The 22,417-nt window shown below is 37.7% G+C and overlaps 1 protein-coding gene across 1 annotated transcript in view; it reads right to left on the bottom strand.

Annotated features, from left to right (window-relative positions):
- Nucleotides 1–489: 489 nt before the first annotated feature.
- col14a1a (collagen, type XIV, alpha 1a) overlaps nt 490–22,417 on the bottom strand; it is a 504,124-nt gene continuing 482,196 nt past the window's right edge. The window contains 2 exon segments of the mRNA XM_051935518.1: nt 490–1,397; nt 17,413–17,568. Coding sequence (XP_051791478.1) covers nt 1,225–1,397; nt 17,413–17,568 — 329 coding nt within the window. The 3' untranslated portion in view covers nt 490–1,224.

The following is a 22,417-nucleotide window of genomic DNA, read 5'->3' as shown; positions in this document are numbered from 1 at the left end:
AGACAGACGGCTTTTAAGTAATCGACAACAGTTGGGACACCTGTGCAAATTGTCTGCTTCAACTCCCAAGGCTTAATTTACTTTAGTTGCTGCAGAACATCTGCAGGTTGTAACCTATTAGTTGTTCCCTGAAGAAGGTCCATTTGTAATATTCTGAAATTTCCTTTATTCAGTTTTTGCTAACCTAAACTTTAAATTTAAATCTCTGCCAGTTTACTGCTTACCGTTTTGCCATTTTATGTCATTCATTGCAATTGAAATGATTATATTTGAAGAAAAACTGAGGTGTTGTAAAACATTCGATCAGTAATGTACATACTGATGGGTACATCAAGCAAATGGATACTGTTTAATATATTTATGCAATACTATAATTCAGACATTTTTATATGCTTATTTGAATTTGTCTTTTGTATATTTCAAATGTTAATATTAAATATTTTTCCATCAACAATTTTCCAATGTTTATTTTTAAAAGAATCAACAAAATAATTTCAAGTTTAGTTTATTGCATTGTACGAGAAAAGACATGTGATTTTTATATTTTAGAATTACTTTAAAATAGAAACATTAGCATAGTACACATTCATTCTCTTCCATAGGATGAGTGACAGGAAACTTGTAAATCCCTGGATTATGTTTACCTTACTCATCAAAAATTTTGAAATAGCATTAAACTGACATAATTAACATCATTGCAGCACCGAACATTTCTTTAATTCATAAAATATAATTATAAAAATATGGATAGATAATATTTGTTCTGAAGAACCATAAATCAAAATGCTGACATAAAGAAACACAAACATATTCTTCAATTTAAAAAAGTAAACCAGTACACAGAAAGTTTACCTCATAAATGGCACAAAAATGTTCACAAAATGTAATATTGCATCACATATGATTAGTTTAATGGAGCAGTTTAATTATAACATGTTCAGTTTGACATTTTCTGATTTCATAATTTACAGTAAGATTTAAAAGAAATACAGAAGATGTTCTATAAACAAAGCAAAATTCCACAATGTTCTTTTGAGTGGAAAATAAAAAGTTGTTTTCATTGAGCACAAATTCTTGGTTCCTTTTCAATTTATCCTTTTAGTCACCTGACTCAGATGACTGCATCTTGCGATTGGAGATGCTTCTGGAAAATCTGTAAATTCCAGGTGATCTCACCTCGATGGCCTCTGGGTGCTGTTCTAAAACTGAGTAGGAAGCAGGGAACTAGGAGGAAGGGAATGAGTTCTGAGGGTACTGAGGCTGCTCAAGATAAGATCCATATCCTTCAAAGGATTCTTCTTCCTCGTCATAAGGGTCATTAAGGCCATAGGGTTGGTAGGAGCCAGGAGGCAACTGTACTACAGGGATTTCTGGATCACGTGGGTCCCCATATCCACCTTAACACACCACCACCACCACCAAGATATTTGTATGGTTAATAAGAATGCAAGAGAAAGCAGAAAATTATAGTAAATAATTATAATAATAGGATATAAGCTTAAATATTTTCTCTCTTTTAATTTATTAGTGAGTTGAATTAAACATTTGTTGTTTTAAGGATGAGAATAAATAAGACAAAACAAAACATATGAAGTACCAGAGACAAGCTGAGACAAACCCATCACCATAAATGACCCTGAGTATTCTTAATAAAATACAAATGATGTGTGGTAAGGGAAAGAATCGGGCTGATGCAAGGACTTGTCAGCCCTGAAAATTGAAAATATTTTTTTTTCCATGGTGGGTAACGTTGACTGTTCTTTAGATGAGATCATAGTAACAAGATCTGAAGAGTCTGTATATTTCTTCATTTTAGCTTTAGGTGCCTTTTTGGGGAAAGCCAGGCAGAATGGTTCAGCCACACATATTGTGCTGTTCACTGTGAGTAGTCATTATCGTACTGCTCTTGGCCTTCAGTAAGAAAATATTTGGATAGAGCATCAGTAGAGAAGTAAGGTAGAAAAACAAAGAGAAAACAGAGTACAAGTCAGTTAAGTACTCGGGACAGCAAACTCGCTGCATACCACTACACCTTGTCACATACTTTTATACTGTATGTCACTTTCAGAAATAATTTTAATATAGGTAATTGGTGTCTGCAACAAAATAATATCAGACACTATACAAGAAAAAATAACCTTAGATGTAAAGTAAACTTAATAATAAAATTAATGGACACAGGCTGTATATGTGATCTGTAGCACATACACAAAAATTTAAATAACACATCCTGAATTTTCATTTGTAGGCACTGATTTGATTTATCTATGTTGTGTTTTTTAAATTCAATGTTTATAATGAGTAAAGGTTCATCTGTCTCACTGCAATTGTATTTATGAGTTTAGTAAATGATGAGCTTCACTCTAGTAAGGTTAGGGATAATTGGTAACACTTTAGTTTGGGCAACGCAAAACGGCAACTGTTACTCATATGCTGTTATGTACCAAGACCTTAACAAAGGCATATATTGATGGGTTTTACATTTCAGAAATCATCAGTTATTTGGTTATTCATGATTGTTAACAGCCCTTAAAATTCTAATAAAATTACCTATGAATATTAAGGATTCACAAGTCTTACACTGGTGTATGTAGTCTCAAGAGAAATATACCGCTTCTCACTTAAGTCACCTCAGACTATTTCAGACTGAAGTTATTTTAGTAGGCCCCTTTGCTGAGATGAAAAACTCACTTTGTAAAGGGTTTTAAGAGCAAAACAATCATTTGTTAAGGTATTGTTACATACGCATGCTCTTTTGCAGTACCTAAACTGTTACCAGACATTTTAACAACAAAGCTATTGAATACAGTATTTACAAACTTCATAGAAGTTGTGCATTGGCTGGGTGACTTGCTCATTGAGATCAAAAGAATGCAATAAGCAAATAAACCCTCTTGCTTTGGGGTCACACTAGTTATCTACAGGAGAATTGAACTAGTCAATGAATAAGAACATAGTATTATAGATCATAAATCAGAAAACTTTGATAATAGATGCCTTATAGTTTGGAGAACAATAAATAAATGGTCAGTAAAGGAGAGAGCAGTACTTCTTGAATAACTAATTTTTCTGTTTTCCTTTTGTTTGAACTGTGCAGTTTACTTATCTTTATATGGCATTTATGTGATGTTGCTTTATGATAAATGCAAATTTAATGTGTCTATGTTAAAGTTACTTATTTCACATGGATTTAAAACTGACAACTCTTATCTTGGACAATTTTACACCTCTTGCCTCATTTTTTAAATAAAATTCTAGAAAAGGTAGGTTTTTCAGCAGTTAATGTACTTGTTTAAACCAAATAATAGTATATAGTTGGTTAAACTAATTAAAGACTTGTGGTATAATTTTGACAAAAAAACACTAATCAGGCCACAATCTAAAGATGCCATTAAGCCAGTTAATTTCAAAACTCAAATACTCTAACAGAGCTATCCAGATGACACACAGTTACTTATCTATAGCACCAAATACTGAATCTCTGAGGCAATATGCTCTTTTATGTATTATTATAACAAAATGGATGAGTATTATTTTCCTCTAGCTAAACAAGAACACAAGGAAATTTTACTTGTTGACAGAAATGGAAAAAGATTGTAAAATTAAAATAGATCATTTGGGTTTACAAAACTAGCCAAAAGTAAAGATTTTATTGACTCGGATATAAATTCAAGTTACATATTAACCATGTTACTAAGAATTTGTTTTTTAATTTAAGAAACACCACAAAAGTTAGACCTGTTATAACTTTTCAAAAGACCAAAAACAATAAATCATGCTTTTGTTTCCAGTTGACTAGATTAAGTTTCATAATTCTTTATTTAGTCATGTTTACACAAGAAAACATGAAATTTGCCTTCTCAGTTGCATCTAATAACAGACAGAATGAAATAAAACAAACAACTAGAACAAGAAAGTTTAAGGTAAGGCAGTTAGATAATACATATTAACACCAAAAAAAAAAAAGTTAAGAGGATATACAGTACATCCGGAAAGTATTCACAGCGCATCACTTTTTCCACATTTTGTTATGTTACAGCCTTATTCCAAAATGGATTAAATTCATTTTTTTCCTCAGAATTCTACACACAACACCCCATAATGACAACGTGAAAAAAGTTTACTTGAGGTTTTGCAAATTTATTAAAAATAAAAACATTGAGAAAGCACATGTACATAAGTATTCACAGCCTTTGCCGTGAAGCTCGAAATTGAACTCAGGTGCATCCTGTTTCCCCTGATCCCCTTGAGATGTTTCTGCAGCTTAATTGGAGTCCACCTGTGGTAAATTCAGTTGATTGGACATGATTTGGAAAGGCACACACCTGTCTATGTAAGGTCCCACAGTTGACAGTTCATGTCAGAGCACAAACCAAGCATGAAGTCAAAGGAATTGTCTGTAGACCTCCGAGACAGGATTGTCTCAAGGCACAAATCTGGGGAAGGTTACAGAAAAATTTCTGCTGCTTTGAAGGTCCCAATGAGCACAGTGGCCTCCATCATCCGTAAGTGGAAGAAGTTCGAAACCACCAGGACTCTTCCTAGAGCTGGCCGGCCATCTAAACTGAGCGATCGGGGGAGAAGGACCTTAGTCAGGGAGGTGACCAAGAACCCGATGGTCACTCTTTCAGAGCTCCAGAGGTCCTCCGTGGAGAGAGGAGAACCTTCCAGAAGGACAACCATCTCTGCAGCAATCCACCAATCAGGCCTGTATGGTAGAGTGGCCAGACGGAAGCCACTCTTTAGTAAAAGGCACATAGCAGCCCACCTGGAGTATGCCAAAAGGCACCTGAAGGACTCTCAGACCATGAGAAAGAAAATTCTCTGGTCTGATGAGACAAAGATTGAACTCTTTGGTGTGAATGCCAGGTGTCACGTTTGGAGGAAACCTGGCACCATCCCTACAGTGAAGCATGGTGGTGGCAGCATCATGCTGTGGGGATGTTTTTCAGCGGCAGGAACTGGGAGACTAGTCAGGATAAAGGGAAAGATGACTGCAGCAATGTACAGAGACATCCTGGATGAAAACCTGCTCCAGAGCGCTCTTGGCCTCAGACTGGGGCGACGGTTCATCTTTCAGCAGGACAACGACCCTAAGCACACTGCCAAGATATCAAAGGAGTGGCTTCAGGACAACTTTGTGAATGTCCTTGAGTGGCCCAGCAAGAGCCCAGACTTGAATCCGATTGAACATCTCTGGAGAGATCTTTAAATGGCTGTGCACCGACGCTTCCCATCCAACCTGATGGAGCTTGAGAGGTGCTGCAAAGAGAAATGGGTCAAACTGGCCAAGGATAGGTGTGCCAAGCTTGTGGCATCATATTCAACAAGACTTGAGGCTGGAATTGCTGCCAAAGGTGCATCAACAAAGTATTGAGCAAAGGCTGTGAATTCTTATGTACATGTGATTTCTCAGTTTTTTTATTTTTATATATTTTTAATAAATTTGCAAAAACCTCAAACTTTTTTCACGTTGTCATTATGGGGTGTTGTGTGTAGAATTCTGAGGAAAAAAATGAATTTAATCCATTTTGGAATAAGGCTGTAACATAACAAAATGTGGAAAAAGTGATATGCTGTGAATACTTTCTGGATGCACTGTATATCAAAACCTTAATCATTATTTCCGATATTTCTTATTGAAAATTCAAATGGCACAAGGATGAAAGGAGTTTCTGGAGCGATTTGTGTGGGTTTTCAAAGCGACTATCCTTCCTGATTTACTGAAGTTTTAGTTCTACATGTAATGGATGTCTGTCATCAGTTGAGATGATTTCCAGTTTCTTTAACATTGCCCTCTGACACACACTAGTCAAATCATCTACATCAGCCCCAATAACTTGAGCTGCATACTTTGTAATCTGCTGGAACTTTTTTGAGTTTTGGTTTGTCAGACTATTAAACCAGGCAATGAAACTGAAAGTGATCACAGACTGGATCATACTGCGATAAAAGGACAACATGAGGTCCTTGTCTACTTTTAAATAACTTGAGTTTCTGGAGGAGAAATAAGCGCTGGTTGCATTTAGAGAATATTTTTTTTGTATTCGTATTCCAGTTAAGATTATTATCTAGGTTAGTTCCTAAGTATTTATATTCAGTCACTATTTCTACCTCCTCTCCCAGAACTACAATAGGTGAACATACAGATTTTCTGTCTTTTAAAATCAAATATCATTTCTTTGGTCTTTTTTACATTCAGAATGAGAGAGTTTTTATTGCACCAGTTTACCATACAGTCCACTTGATTTACATAGTGGCTTTCATCCTCCCCAGATATGTGTCCTATGGTCATGGTGTCATCCGCATACTTGATAATGGAGCCATGGTCATTGTTCTGTCTCAGGTCACTTGTGTACAGAGTAAACAGTAATGGTGATAAGACACATCCCTGCAGACTTCCTGTGTTTGAACAAATGACTATTGAAAAAGTGTCCTGAACTTTAACTGTCTGTGAATGGTTTAAAAGAAAGTCCTGAATCCATAGTGTAATAAATGGGTTTACATTCATACTGTTCGATTTCCCAATCAGTATATGAGGCTGTATAGTACTGAACGCTGAAGAAAAATCCAAAAATAGTGCTCTGACATATGAACCAGGCTGATCACGAAAGGTGTAGATTTGATGTAAGATAACAAGCAGAGCATCTTCCACACTTCTGTTTGCACAATAAGCAAATTGATTTTTGTCTTGAAAAGACTTTGTCTCTGTCATTAAAATTTTTTTCACCAAATGTTCAAAGCATTTCATTGGAAAAGAGGTAAGTGCCATTAGTCTGTAGTCATTTAAACAGCTTGGCCTAGAAACCTTAGATACAGGGGTAATGATTGATTGTTTCCACAGATTAGGTACAATACCACAGGTCAGAGAGATTACTGCAATGCACTCCTAACCTGACTACATAAGAAAGGCATTAAGCAGTTGTAGTTAGTTCAGATTTCAGCAGCAAGAATCTTAACCAGTAGAAGAACATCTGAGCATATCTCATCAGTCTTAGCATTGTTACAGTGATTGCTTGTGCCCTTTAGAATTTTAAAATACTTTTATTCATATAAAAAGCTCTGAATAATCTTGCTTTTTCTTTTATATACATGTTTCCCAATATTCTCAATAATAATTTTAGATCCTCCAACATGTGGTGAGGCGTCTTTTGCTGTTAAGAACCAAAAAACTGGAATGCTTTACTGATAAAGATATGCCAGGCTAGTACTATGAAACATTTTTAAAACTCCTAAAAACAATTTTTAAATTTAGCTTTTAATAATTCCTGTTTTGTATTAGTTCTAATAGATTACATGAATACTACAAAATTATGCACAAAACATCTGACAGTTTTAATAACCTCTACTCTGTTTTCATTTCTGATTTTCTGCAGCTGCATCTTGCACCTCTGCTATCTGATCAAAGTACCATGCAGCCGCCTTTATTGCTCGAAGAAATCCAGACACTCCAACTTTTGATGAGACATACTGAATCTAACCTTCTAGGACAATACTTCAAAACAATAATGAACTACTTTAGCACATTTAGGCTTGGTAGAATGCTCAGCGTGCTCCTGCCCCTTGGTTTAAAGGATGCTAATTTCTTTACAATCATCAAATAATTAGAACAATCTAGACGAAAACAGGCCACATTCAGCCCAGAAATGCTCGCTCCACTTAATTCTAAAAAAAAAAAAAAGTCTAGTCAAGTTTTGAAATTCCCTGAAGTCCTACTGTGGACCACACTGCTTGGTAGATGTGTCTATGGTTCTCTGTGTAAATAAAAACTTCCTAATGTTTGTGCAAAATTTACCCTTACGTTTTCAGCTGAATTCCCATGTTCTTGATTAACTCAAGAACTATCATGGTATATATTCATTTGCCAAAAGCAACTGCAATCTAAAGTGAAGAATATTTATAAACTTAAAAAATACATAGCTTGCCCTTGTGCTTCATAATGGAGTCACAGATAGCTTTCTAAAATCACACTGAAACTGCATAGTAGTGTGTAGCAGATACCTGGCTCAGTAGTCTCCCATATCTCAAAATTAGAAAGAGATCACTGTGGACATTTAGTGGAAAATGATAAATCACAATAGTAGCATTTCAGTGGTCTCTTCTTTCTAATGAAAAGTCCAGTATATCTGAAAACAGGCAGAATTTATCATATGTCATATATTTTGGTGCTTGAGGTTTAATGAAATGAATCATTTCCCGTTACACTTAACAATATAATACACAATTACGGTAATATCAACAACAGAACATTGTGGTACATTAAAGCCTATTTCTGTTTGCCTTTTTCAAATCAAGCAGGCAGCCACCATGACTGAAAGCCTTAGCCTTGTGTCTGTAGAATGGTTTGTAGCAAAATGTGAAACAATCAGCATGAGAATTAGCATTTCTGAATAGGAGGTCACAATCCACTCCCAGAAAAGATTGGCTTGTTTCGTTCAGGTAAGAGAGGAGCACATGTCCTAAGTGACGGACTTAAATCAGTCATTCATGGGTGAAGGTAGAGGTGATTGTAAGACTGATCATCAAATGATTGCAGGATGGCAATTCTTTGGACATTGCAGTGAATCCATGGTGGTGAATGGACAGCTATGAGCTCACATTATGCTTATCAATCTGTCTGTATCTCCACCCTAACCTGTAATTAATTGCTTCATGACTGAATGAGTTAAATGACAGGAAAAGGTGGCCAAAATGAGGTTTCTGCATTTTACTGGGTGGGTCACATTTAATGACAGGATAAGGATATCAGAAATCTTAGAGAATCATGGAATAAAAACACTGCTCATCCTGATCAAGAGAAATCAGTTGATTAGTTTAGGCATATAGTAAGACTGCTCCACAGAAAGTGTAGCAAGAAAGGCTCTCAGGGATGAAGAGAAAATGATTTTTGATTACTAAACTTTTATTGATAACACAACGATTAAAAAATGAAAATATGCTGTCATAGTTCATTTCACTTCCCTGTAAATTTGGTCATGGAACCACAGAAAAAAACTAAGTAAAGGTTCTCCAGATACATCAAAGCATTTTCTCTTTTTTTCTCAAATCAAGGCCAGAAGTCTGCAAAAGACTGCTGTGTCAAGGAAGCCACCAGCAGCAACACTAACATCATGAGGTCCAAGGAAGAAACAAATGTGACAACTTCTTCTGATCACCTGATCCTAGCCAGCCGCATAAAAGGACTCCGTGAAAAGGACTAGTGAGCTCAGGTTGGACCATCAAAAGACCAGGCACTCCACCTTTTCACAGGTGTGCCAGATGTGCCCTTTGTGGAACCAGTCCCTAAAAAATAAAGTGGACCAGGAGAAACTGGCAAAGCAAGCACTTATTGACCTACCCATTTTTGGGGAAAAAAAGGATTATATGGCTGGTGAATCCAAGAAGCTGATTGTACCACCAGAATTAGTAAAACCATGCAATGTCGTCTTTGCACAAGGCCTGGTTATGTCATTTTCACTGTTTTGCTGTTCTCAGTAAACCTCACATGGTAACAAACAAAGCATAATATCTGGGTTGACTTTCTCTTTTTTCCTATTAGAGGGCTTGGTCTTATAAATAATATTTCATCATCTACATTACTAACCGAGAATGGTAAACCGGATGGACGCAGGGACATCCGGCCATGGGCCGTAGACGCAAAAGACGTACTGCGCAGGCGCCCCAAGAAATGAGGCGTCGCGACCACAGAAAAAAGGAGTCAGCACAGAAAAAAGGAGTCAAACGCCGGCGACGCACACAGCGCCGTACGAAACCCATTGCACACGAAACTAGCACACAAAAAAAAGAAGCCGCTCGCGCCCCACAAATCCCACACCCACCTCCAAGCACCAAACTACAAGCAACGGACGGGACACACACAAAGAGGATGATTCAACAAGCCCCTGACACACAAAAAAAAAGAAGCCGCTCGCGCCCCACCAATCCCACCACCCCCCCCCCCCCCCCCCCCCCCCCTTACAAGCAACGGACGGGACACACACAAAGAGGAGGATTCAACAAGCTGCTAGCACACCAAAAAAAAGAAGCCGTGAGCACCACACAAAGCCCATTAGACACGAAACGGGACAGACTACGGACATGGCACACGAAACGTTCACAAAAACGACGATTCAGACCCACAAACACACTAACATCAATAAGAAGTGACACCCAAAGCCCCATTTCTGAAGGAACCGTCCGTATTAAACATACGTCATCTCAACACCTTCACACTATGCAGCATAGGTGGATCTCCTTACAATGAAGCACTATTAACCGTTCAACTGCAGAAAAGGCTCCATATTAACAGTGAGTGCGATCCTCCTTATTACTTATCCATATTTCTCACGCTGAAGAACAAACAAGTCATGAATACACGATCACGGGCATGAAAATTCATTGGGATTAATGAATGTCATTTGCAATCATTGTCATTCACTTAACTTCCCTAAAGAAACAACTGGCAATACAAGTAATGAATTTACACGTTGTTGTCACAAGGGTCAAATTAGACTGCCTCCTTTACATTCATATCCTGCATATCTACAGAAGCTTCTAACTAACAAAGTACCTGAAAGTAAAAACTTTACGAACTGCATTAGATCCTACAATAGTTCATTTGCTTTTGCATATACCGGAGTAAATATCAGGCCACCAAAAGGCAATATACCGGTCCCAATCACAGAAACATCGGTGTCCACTATGAAAATGAACAGTAACAATGCACGTGACATCCGTCTTGCCACACTATTAATTATAGATGAATTTACAATGGCATCCACTCACTTACTCAACACCATTGATAAACTTCTACAAACGTTGATAAATAATAATATTCCCTTTGGAGGAAAGGTACTGTTGTTAGGAGGAGATTTTAGACAGTGCCCATGCGCTCAGCTATTGTTCAGTCCACCTTAAAATACGCGACGACGTCATACATAAACAACAAGAGAGCGAACTACAATTAGGGTTGCCACCCGTCCTTTAAAATACGGAATCGTCCCGTATTTCAGAATGAAATTGCGCGTCCCGTTTTGAATCAATACGGGATGGGATTTGTCCCGTATTTTTTTTATCATTTTTTTTTAAAGCAGCGTCTCATGCAAATCATTCCACACGCATTTTATGAAGATGCCTCCTTTCCTACTTTTGATTGGGTAATACTTGATGTCATCGTTAGTTTGATTGGTCTTTTTAACTGTCCAGTGAGGAGGGTGGGTCTTTTAAGTAGAGTCTGCAAAGTGTTGGCACTGGGATGTGGCACCCGCTGCAGTATGCGTCCCTTATATTTTTGTATTAAAAGTGGTAACCCTAACTACAATACATATACAGGCGCGAGACCTGATTGGTGATAATACGAAGAAACGAACAGTCCGCATATTAACAGTAAGTGCGATCCTCCTTATTACTTATCCATATTCCTAACAATACGATCACGGGTACAAAACTAGACGGCTCGAGTAATGGGACCACAAACACGCACCCGCATCAAAAAAAAAAATAATTCACGTCGGCACCTACAACGCAATTCAAAAAAATGTTACGCGGACAATTGGCATTGCTTTCAAAATATACACTTAGTACAAAACATGCGATGTCCAGATCCCGAATATAACAATTGCTTATTACAACTGGGACGTGGTACACTCACCAATACAGATGTACTTCACCCAGATATTATTACAATTCCTCAACCCTTTATCTGCGACGACTTACTTACAGAGATATTTGAAACAGTAATCTCATTAGACCAAATACCCCTTTTAATACAACGGACTATATTATGTCCAAAAAATATTAATGTTAATCACATTAATAACCAGGTCATTTCATTACTTCCTGGAGAGGCACGGCTCTTTCTAAGCTCTGACAAACTTGACTTTGATGACGACAATGACCATCTTAATTTACCCTTACAATATTTGAACACTATTAACCCAGCCGGATTACCACAACACAATCTTAGCCTTAAAAACGGAACAATAATCATGCTATTAAGAAACCTTAACACTAAACAGGGTTTATGCAATGGCACACGTTCAGTCGTCAACACCATGACACACAATGTTATTCAAGCGACAGTTCTTACAGGATCACATGCTAACAATACTGTTCTGATTCCTAGAATTGACCTTACAAATTCTGACCTGGAATTACCTTTTACATTGAAACGCCGACAGTTCCCCATTAAACCTGCATTTGCCATGACCATCAACAAATCACAAGGACAAACCATGGACAAGGTTGGCATCTACCTCTCTGAACCCGTTTTTGGACATGGACAACTTTATGTTGCCTTCTCACGTGTTCGACGTTCATCTGACGTTAAAGTTAAAGTTATAAATGCTCCATGCCAAGGAAGACTCATTCAAGCATAAGACACCATCTTTACTACTAATGTTGTGTACAAAGAAATATTCCAATAAACCATTACACTGTGCCAAGCGCTTTATTGTTTGCTTTCTATATGCATCATCCACACCTTCACACTATTCTATATCTCATTCATACATCTCACTCTTTGTCATGCCCCAACACCAGGGGTTGGCGAGCGAAGCGAGCAGGGGGCGGAGCCCCCTAGTTTTATTCTAATTCACAGAATTAAACATCTTTGAAAAATATTGTTCATTACTTGGATTTTAAACCCTTTCAACAAGATACTATACCTAGTCCACTACCCAGTAATGTTTATAATCGATTTGCCCTGTTTTAAAAATTCTCTAAAACTGTTAGGGTAAAACGTTCTGCATGAATTTGTAAACTGCCTCTAACTATAACAGCCTATTTGACTAAGAATTTAACCGTAATATTTGTACGCAGAACAGTTACCAAGTGAACAATGAGATAACGACAAATTAATACTTTTTATCTTGTCTTATTTTCTTATCTGCTATTCCTGGTGAATGCTAAGGTGCTTCAGATTCCAGTTCTTTCTGTGGAATTGCCAGGCATTTCAAAGCCAGATGAGAGATATAATCTGTCCAGCATGTCCTTGATCTGCTACAAGGTCTCAGTAGGACGTGCCCAGAGCAGCCTTAGGGTATGCCACCTGGGGGCCATTCTTATGGGGTCTGATAAGTTACAAACTGTATAATTGTCTTTGCAGTGTTAGATGTCGTCCCCCCTGTGACAGGAGACCTATCTAAGAGTGGATTTAAAACACAATTAAAGTCCCCAGCCATTATAATTTTATGAGTGTTCACATTGGGAATGGATGCAAATAGATTTTGCATGAATTCCTTATCATCGACATTGGGTGTATAAACATTTCCGATACTACATCTGATGCTACAAATGGAACTGTTCTGTGTATGAGAATTCCCACACCTCTAGTTTTCTTTGTAAAGCCAGAATGGAACATTTGGCCAGTCCAGTCTTTTTGTAGTCTGGGCTGATCCTTGCTTAGTAAGTGGGTCTCCTGTAAAAATACTATTTTAGCGTTTAAGCCTGTTAGGTGAGAGCATACTTTCTTTCTCTTTAATTCGTGATTCAGGCCTTTAACATTCCAGCTCACAAAGTTAGCTGTCCCATCATGGAGACATTGATTCTGAGTTTTTGATATCATTTTATAGTCTTAACTGGTAGTAAGGCAGTTTTAATCTTAATTTCAAATTTCCCCACGAGTTATTGCCATATAGCCTATTGTTACGTTGATATATATAGTTATAAGGATTAGAAGAATAGATTTGATATAGCCTGCTCTCCTTCTCTCCCCTCTTTATCCCCCCACCCCCCCATTTTGCCTCCCTGCATGAGGCTAAATCCCACTTCGCAATGTTCCAGTCCTCTGACATACTAAGAGACAGAGCACGTCCAAAACAAAACAACCCCCCCACAGCAGCATTTGAGAATTAAAACAAAGTAGAGATATCTATTGCAGCTAAAGTCTAAATACTATCTGCCAAAAATATAATCATTAACAGTCTTTAAGCTTAAAATATAATCTTCAGCAATTTTAAGATATTAAGATAATAAAATAATGAACCCTGGAAATGATTTTAACAAGTAGTCCAGGATATACTTAGTAGATCCTAATGCAATAGTAGAAATAGCATTTAACCAAGGGTATGATGTTAAACAGTCTACTTTAGGGTAGTAAAAAAACCAAAAAAAAAACAAAAAAAAAATTAATTAGGCCTACTTCCACACTTAAATTAATTACTTCCACACACTCATGTCTATAGCTGTAATTAAAACATAAAAATATAGTGTCCAAGTAAAGAAAAGGATGTATAATTATAATACCCGTCTCTTTAAAAGTGGATCAGACAGCGGATGATAAGTCCTTGCCATGCCGTGACAGAATACAGCTCATTATTGACTTTTAAAAGAGTGTCAAGAACAGCTTCTTTAATTCCTTTTCAGCTTCCTCCTTGCTGGAAAATACATAATATTTGTCTTGAACTTCCACTTTCAGTTTGGTGGGATACAAGAGGCTGTATTTGATATCGGCTTTCCGTAGCAGCTTTTTAATGTCGAAGTAGGCTGCGCGTTTTGCAGCTGTTAAAGGAGAGAAGTCGGGGAAAATACGAATAAGATTATTTTCAAATATAATCTCTTGCTTGTGTCTGAGAAGTGCCATCACATCAAGCTTACATCGTAATTGCTCGAAGTGGACAATAAAAGACCTGGGTTTAAAGGTGTTTGATCTCAGTATGCGATAAGCTGCTGCTATCTCGGTATCTAATTTAAAGTCATCTCCAATTATTTTAGAGAGTAATTCTACTGCAAATTTCACTGGGTTTGAACTTTCTTGTTTCTCAGGTATACCTTCAATTCTTATATTATTTCTTCTGCACCCATCTTCCAGGGCCGCAAGTCTGTCTCCGAGTTTTTTGCATTCGGAGTTCGCAGCTGTAGCGTTTTCATCGGTGTTAGATGCCATTTGTTCCGCTGTTTCAATTCAAGCCGTGAATCCCTGCTTAACGTCCTCCAGCTGATCTGTAGCGTCATTCAACTGATCGGCAAGTTTTTTCAGTTTGGATCTATTTTCTTCAATGTGTTCCTCTAATTTCTCCACTATGCCTTTAAAGGTCACGTCAAAACGTTTAAATAGACGCATTTCCCGGTTTTTGTTATCCTTCTTAAGCTCACTTATGGCTGTAGCCAGTGCAGCAATCATCTCTTTCATTTTGGACAGTTCGCTTCGGCAAGAGTCTGCTTGGGGAGACTCTGAAGCATCTACTCAAAAATGTGCCCTACCAAAGTTAAACTTAATAGTTTTAGTCTTTGCATACACACTCTTCCAAAACATTGAGAACTGGGTTATATTATGGTCACTTGACCCTTGTGGTTCAATCACCCTTATACTCTCTATTCTATCCTGATTACTAGAAAATACTAAATCTAGTCTAGTCTACCAGAGAAGGACTTGAAAAGAACATGTGCAGATGATATGGTACTATAGATATCAGATCCACAAAATACTGCACCTGCAGTCCTAACAGCACTAGCATAATTTCAAAAGATTTCTGAACTCAAAGTTAATTTGAATAAAAGTGTGCTCTTTCCAGTGAACTCTCTAGCACACAATATTAGACTGGACACCTTCCCTTTTATCATTGCACATTAGTTTAAATACCTAGGGGTAAACATCATAAGTAAACATAAAGGTCTTTATCAACAAAATTTTGTTGGCTACATGAAAAAACTTAAACAAGACTTGCATAGCTGGTCTACCTTTCATATCACTTTAGCTGAGTCTTCGGCATTACTGCTTTGTATTTATCAAAAGCCTTATTTTCCCATTAATGAAAATCTGTTTTTGTTACTTATTAACAATTTGTTGCTACAACACCAATTATTTTCTTAAAGATGCTGCTTTTTGCCCTGCCTCACCAACACTAGTTTGAATACAAATAACAAGCGCAAGTACAGTGGAACCTCGGTTCACGACCTTAATTCGTCACCATATTTAGACAATCAATTAACATATTGCCTGACAATATATATATGAGCATATTTTCCAGGTATGGTGAGTTCAGCTGCAATCTCAGTACATCTTTTTGCTTTTCCATGCTGTGATTGTATGACAAACATGACAGATAAGCCTCTTTTCTGTTTGGATGGCCTAAAATATCAATTTTTCTTCTTTCCTTGTTTGGTACTGTATGCATTATATTATCAGTATACCACTCATTAGCTGTCACCTATCACACACAGCAGCCCATCGCAATGATTTAATAAAAAAGGAAATCTGTTTGATTTTTTTGAGTCTTGCTGCAGCATTCTACAACCAATTTTTTGACATATTAAGTCTTGCTAAGCCTGATGAAAAACCTACATTTTAATATATGTACATCAACATTTTTTCAGGATTTAATAGATAGGAAAATGAACACTGAAACCATCATTAAATGGCTAGATATTAACAAATGTGGCAAAATTCAGCAAGCACCCTTTTCTTTTCCTTGTTTTTCCATTGCTTAATTTCTCTAATTGCTCCTAGCTAGTTATTATTACATTATATCAATGATAGTTAAAAGTGTGAATCACAAGCGAGGTAAAGAAAGTGTAGAAATGTAGAAACTCTGAAATTCATTACATTATTTTACAGTTGAAATGTTGGAGTGTCATCAGCCAGTCAATAAAAATGATTTAGTATCAATGAATAGTAATTTACCTGACTATGCGTATTTCTAAGTGATTTTTTTTTTTAAATTTTCCAAGCTTCATTAATTCAGCTGGCTCTATTCTAAGTAGTTCATGTTGCTATGCTCACAGATGCCATCATATCCCATAATACTAACAACTTAAACCTTTGTGATAATCTAAAATTGGTGAGGTATGAATTATATACAGGGTTGGGCAAAAGTTGGCTTACGGTTGTTTGAATGGAAAAAGACATGCAGGTTAGGATTGCTACTCAAACACACTTTAATAATAATAATAATAACAAGACAAATAATACAAATAAATAATACTATAATAAATAATAATACAAGAATAAACTCTGTGTTCTGTGTACTTTTGCCCCCCATGTACATATATATATATATGTTTGTTTTTTATAACTATTGTTTATCTTACTGTCATAGGCAGGGACAAACAGTACAGTGACTGTGAGACAAAACTAGATAAGCAGTCCCAGGAAATAGAGAAACTAACTTCTACTGTTTAGACTCTAGTGCGCCCAACATATAAGACATATTGTGTTTGAGAGAACATTTTCAACTAGGAGAATTGTAAATAAAGGACCTAACTTCTATTGTGGTAGTGCCTTTCTTTGTTTATATAAAGACTCTGGAGTCACCACATTATCATTTAGGAAAGTAAATAGGTTTTGTAAAGCACTTTTTTTACCAAGTATAGACACAAACATACGAAGTTTAAAATAGATGATATATACTGTACATTATTTATACCTGGAAACAAAATTAACATGGATCTGGAAATTCATAAATTTTAGAAAAAAGATATATAGCTTAATCATACCTCCTACGCTGTAGCCAGCACAAGATGAAGCATCACAATATCCAGGGGGACCAGCTGATCCTGTAGGACCAGGGCTTCCAGGACGTCCCGGTGTTCCCTGATTGCCAGGTGCTCCTGGCTGTCCCTGACTACCAGGACGACCTTCTCCTGGTGGTCCTATCAACAAAAAATAAACAAATAAACAGGCTAGTAATTTAATTCAGTCAATTCAATTTTGATTTTTGTATGAGGCTCTTCACTACATGCAAGCGCCACAGCGCAGCAACAAATTCATTGGTACAATACAATTACAAACTTTAAAAGTTACACATAAAGATATACAGTAGATTAATGTAAACACACAGTAACACAAAGAAAACCCAAATTAATTAACATAAATAAAAACCCAACAATATATGCCCATTTATATCATTGAACAATGGCTAGTTGACAACAGAATAGGGGAAAACAAAAATTCCATTCAACAGTATCTCTACAGAAGATAAAACCTCTGAAAGGTCCATGTTTAGTTATAACTCAAAGTCAGAAGACAGGTCCGCCAGAGTAATAGTTCTGGAGACTTGGACTTCAGCTACCCACCCATCCCCTACAGGGCATTCTATATTAGGTTGAGCTATTCTAATATGCAGTAAGTAATTGTTAATGTGCATCTCTAAAAAATGCATGACTATTACATTTTGTGATTATACTGACTTATTTAAAAGTGCTTAAATTAATTCAAAAGATTCAAACAAACGTTTTGAAACAATCTGATATGATGATTCCTACAATGTCTTCTCTGCAGTCTTCATGTTAATATTGAGCATAAAGTGCAGTCTTAATAACAAAATTAAATGTTTTTGTATATAGACCCTGTTCCCTAAAAAATAACACACTGAAAGGCCAATTATGGCAGTCATACAAATACAAATGATACTTAAAGTGTCAGTGCTACATATATATATATAGCAGACAAACAAAGCTGGTGATAATTTTATTTCAAATGTTTGACATATTATAAAAGGGAAGGATACATAACTAGATCTCTTCTCGAAGGACAATGATTAATATGATGGACACAACAGAGTCACTCTTAATCACTAGGTGAAAATAACATGGAAAATATATTAGCTTAAAGTTCTATTGATTCCTTCAGTATTCATAAAAAAAAATTAAGTTACACCAAGCTCCTCTTAGTTTGGAAGTCAATACCCCAATAAACTTACAATGGTGCAGTATAGTATTTTAGAATTTGCATTGTGAAGTCAATTCCTTCCCATAGTCTAAACTGGCCTTGCATGGATGAAATAATTAATGTAACTGCCTGTGTGAGTATGCAATGTAGTGGTGTGTTTACCCTGTATTGAGTTGTCCAGGGATCTTTCTGTCTTGAGCCTAATGTTTTCTATTGCAGGCTCTAGATTCCCTGCAGCCCTGCTCTGGATAAGCGAGTGTAATAACTGTATGGATAAATATAAAAAAATAGCTGTAATAAACAACATTTTTATTAAAACAGTGCATACAATGTTTTTAATACTATTTTGTAATATCATGTGGTTAAAAACAAACCAAAGATAGTGTTGTGGTGACTGACATGCTTTTCATAACTAGGACATCTCAATTTATGAAATAATTGCATTGATTGATGTGATATTCTTAGTTGCTGGCTGTGGAGGGACAATGACTAATTCTAGTTAACAATTTTTAAATCTAGAATTTTTGAAAGAAGTAAAATTTAAAATCATCTTTGAAATCTCAAGATAAAATTGTAAGATGCGTCTGTCAGTGATGGGCGGCACGGTGGTGTAGTGGTAGCGCTGTTACCTCGCAGTAAGGAGGTCCTCCCTGCATGGAGTTTGCATGTTCTCCCCGTGTCTGCATGGGTTCCCTCCGTCCAAAGACATGTAGGTTAGATGCACTGGTGATTCTAAATTTTCCCTAGTGTGTGCTTGGTGTGTGGGTGTGCCCTGTGGTGGGCTGGCACCCTGCCCAAGGTTTGTTTCCTGCCCTACGTCCTGTGTTGGCTGGGATTAGCTTCAGTAGACCCCCGTGACCCTGTGTTAGGATATAGCGGGTTGGATAATGGATGGACGGATCTGTCAGTGATAGATAGCTAGTGATAGATATACTGTCAAAGTAAAACTGAATCATTATGATCTGCAGACAATTCAGTTGTGAAGTTCAACTCTAAGCCATGGTTAGGGGCTTGTTCTCATTTTCAGCCATTTCTATAAAAGTTGTTTTCATTTTTTTACAATCATAAACATCGTGTTACTTATCCACTATGATTTCAAGCTAAAGAGAAGTGAGCTGCTCCAACAAAGGTTTAGACATTGCCACTGCACTGCTGCAGATATTGCTTCTATAGACAGCATATCAAGCACAAGTCACTGCAGCGCAAACAACTGTGCAGGTGTTACTGTTTTGCTATCAGGAGCGGATGTTGAACAAGTCAAAAAGGAAATTATAAAACAAAAACACTAGTTGAAGTAGTCTCTCCAAAAGTAAATTTAAAACTGTAAACTTGTGGTAATTTTAGTCTCAATGAATGTTTCTCTATTTTATGACAGACGAGTTTGAAAATTTGTCAATGCTTTTTAATAGCAGGCTTTGAAAATTCAAAAACATGTACACCGTGCTATATTCATGATATCTCAACAAAACCTGAACCTTCCCAAAAAAATTCCTTGAAGAATTAGGCGAGCCAAGTTTCAACAAGAGCTGAGTTGTTTCATACAAACAGACAACTGCAGGTACTTTGTGCATTATATGTGAACACATTTAAAATGAGTGTGATATGCACAATGAATATGGAAACTGCACACAGTGGTACCCAGGCCAGGCTTTAATTCCATGATTCTGGAGCTGTGAGGCTGCATAGCAAACCATTGCCACCACTGATAAATATCAAATTGAGCAAAATTCTTTATTGTATCTAGCATCACACATATTGTATGCAGTGCACAGAATTCATAAAAATGGTTCTCTTGTAAAACTGGGATCTATTTATTGAATTGTGTCACGCTGCATGGGCACATGAGCATCTTCTACTCAAAGGGGAAATACAGGTAAAATTCCATTACAACGAATACCTTTACAATATTATTTACAATATATTTGCATCTGGCGCCGCCGTGAGTGGCAGCCTTTTCAGCAGCTCCGTGTATGACTGTATATGTATGTGTACTTTTCTACTTTTATTTTTTATTTTTATTTTATTTATTTATTTTTTTTATTTTTCTATTTTTATTTATTGATCACTCCTACCACTTTATTTTATGTGGATTCCTTCCCCGGACACACTTACTTTTACAACATGGGCATGGATTTTAACACGCCGAGACTCGCCTTTTCAAGTACTCAACTTCGGGCGCTGAGAACAAATGCCAGTGCCGGTGTGGTTCCATATTTACCCGACGAGGTAAGAAGGCGGTATCGTGGCAGCAGAGCCGGCACTAAGCTAAAAAAGAAGCAGCTTGCGAGAAAGTGGCGTTTCAAGCCTTCGGTGCCTTCTGTGATTCTGGGGAATGTAAACTCAATCTCAAATAAGATCGACGAACTGGCTGCGCTGGTGAAAAATGTAAGGACCTACAGAGAATGGAGTTTGTTGTGTTTCTGCGAAACGTGGCTAAATAACACCATCCCAGATGCCAACGTGGAGCTACCCGGGTTTAGCACAGTTAGAGCGGACAGAGATGCAAGTACCTGTGGTAAGCACAAAGGAGGAGGACTCGCTCTCTATGTTAATACACGGTGGTGTCACTCTGGACATGTTAACGTCAAAATCTCCACTTGCTGCAGGGATATCGAACTGTTGGCCGTAAGTTTACGTCCCTACTATTTGCCCAGAGAGTTTGGACATGTCATTGTTGTTATTGTATACATTCCTCCTCGGGCAGACGTGGAGTCAGCGAGTGACATCATCCATTCCGCTGTTGCTAAGTTACAAACGCAGCACCCTGAGGCGCTTGTGCTAATCGCTGGAGACTTTAACCATGTGACGCTGGACAAAACATTGCCTGCATTCTCCCAGTATGTGGACTGTAACACCCGGGGAAATAAGACTATTGATTTACTGTATGCAAACGTTAAAGACGCATACAGCGCCACCCCGCTGCCTGCGCTTGGGAAAGGAGATCATAACCTGGTTCAGCTTCAGCCTCACTATAAACCAAAAGTTAGAGTCCTACCTGTAACCACACGATCATTCAGGAAGTGGACCCCGGAGGCTGAGAATACTCTGAGAGAACTTTTTGGAACTACAGACTGGGATATCCTGCAGGGATCTCATAATGAGAACATTGAGGAAGTTGTTGACTGCACTACTGACTACATCAACTTCTGTATGGACATTGTAGTTCCAGTAAGAACAGTACGCTGCTATGCTAACAACAAGCCATGGATTACAAGTGACATCAAGGGCCTTTTGAATCAGAAGAAAAGGGCTTTTAAAGACGGTGATCAGCATGAGCTCAAGCGCGTGCAGAAGGAACTCCGAGTCCAACTCAGGGCGGCGAAGGAGCAGTACAGGAGAAAGCTGGAGCAGAAGTTGCAGAATAACAGCATGAAGGAAGTGTGGGATGGGATGAAGATCATCACTGGCTGCAGCTCGAAGCGGGGTACCACCATTGAGAGAGACGTGAAGAGAGCAAACCAAATGAACAACTTTTTTAACAGGTTTGACCACCCTAACCCACTCTCACTCTCACCTCGGAGTACTGCACCCTCCACACATCCTTCTGCTGATACCAGCATAGGAAAAACATCCCCACCCATAATAACAACAGCGCAAGTGAGCAGAGAGCTGAGGAGACTTCGTGCCAGCAAAGCAGCGGGTCCAGATGGAGTATCGCCACGACTGCTGAAGGTCTGTGCATCGGAGCTGGGGGGTCCAAAACAGCGCATCTTCAACCTGAGCCTGGAACAGGGGAGAGTCCCGAGGCTTTGGAAAACATCTTGTATCACCCCAGTCCCAAAGGTATCACGTCCTAGTGAGCTGAATGACTTTCGGCCTGTTGCTCTGACA

The sequence above is a fragment of the Erpetoichthys calabaricus genome, chromosome 13, assembly GCF_900747795.2.
Source record: "Erpetoichthys calabaricus chromosome 13, fErpCal1.3, whole genome shotgun sequence".
In the NCBI taxonomy this organism is placed as follows: domain Eukaryota; kingdom Metazoa; phylum Chordata; class Cladistia; order Polypteriformes; family Polypteridae; genus Erpetoichthys; species Erpetoichthys calabaricus.
Note: the sequence above shows the minus strand (reverse complement) of the source record. Positions and strands in the feature narration are given on the sequence as shown.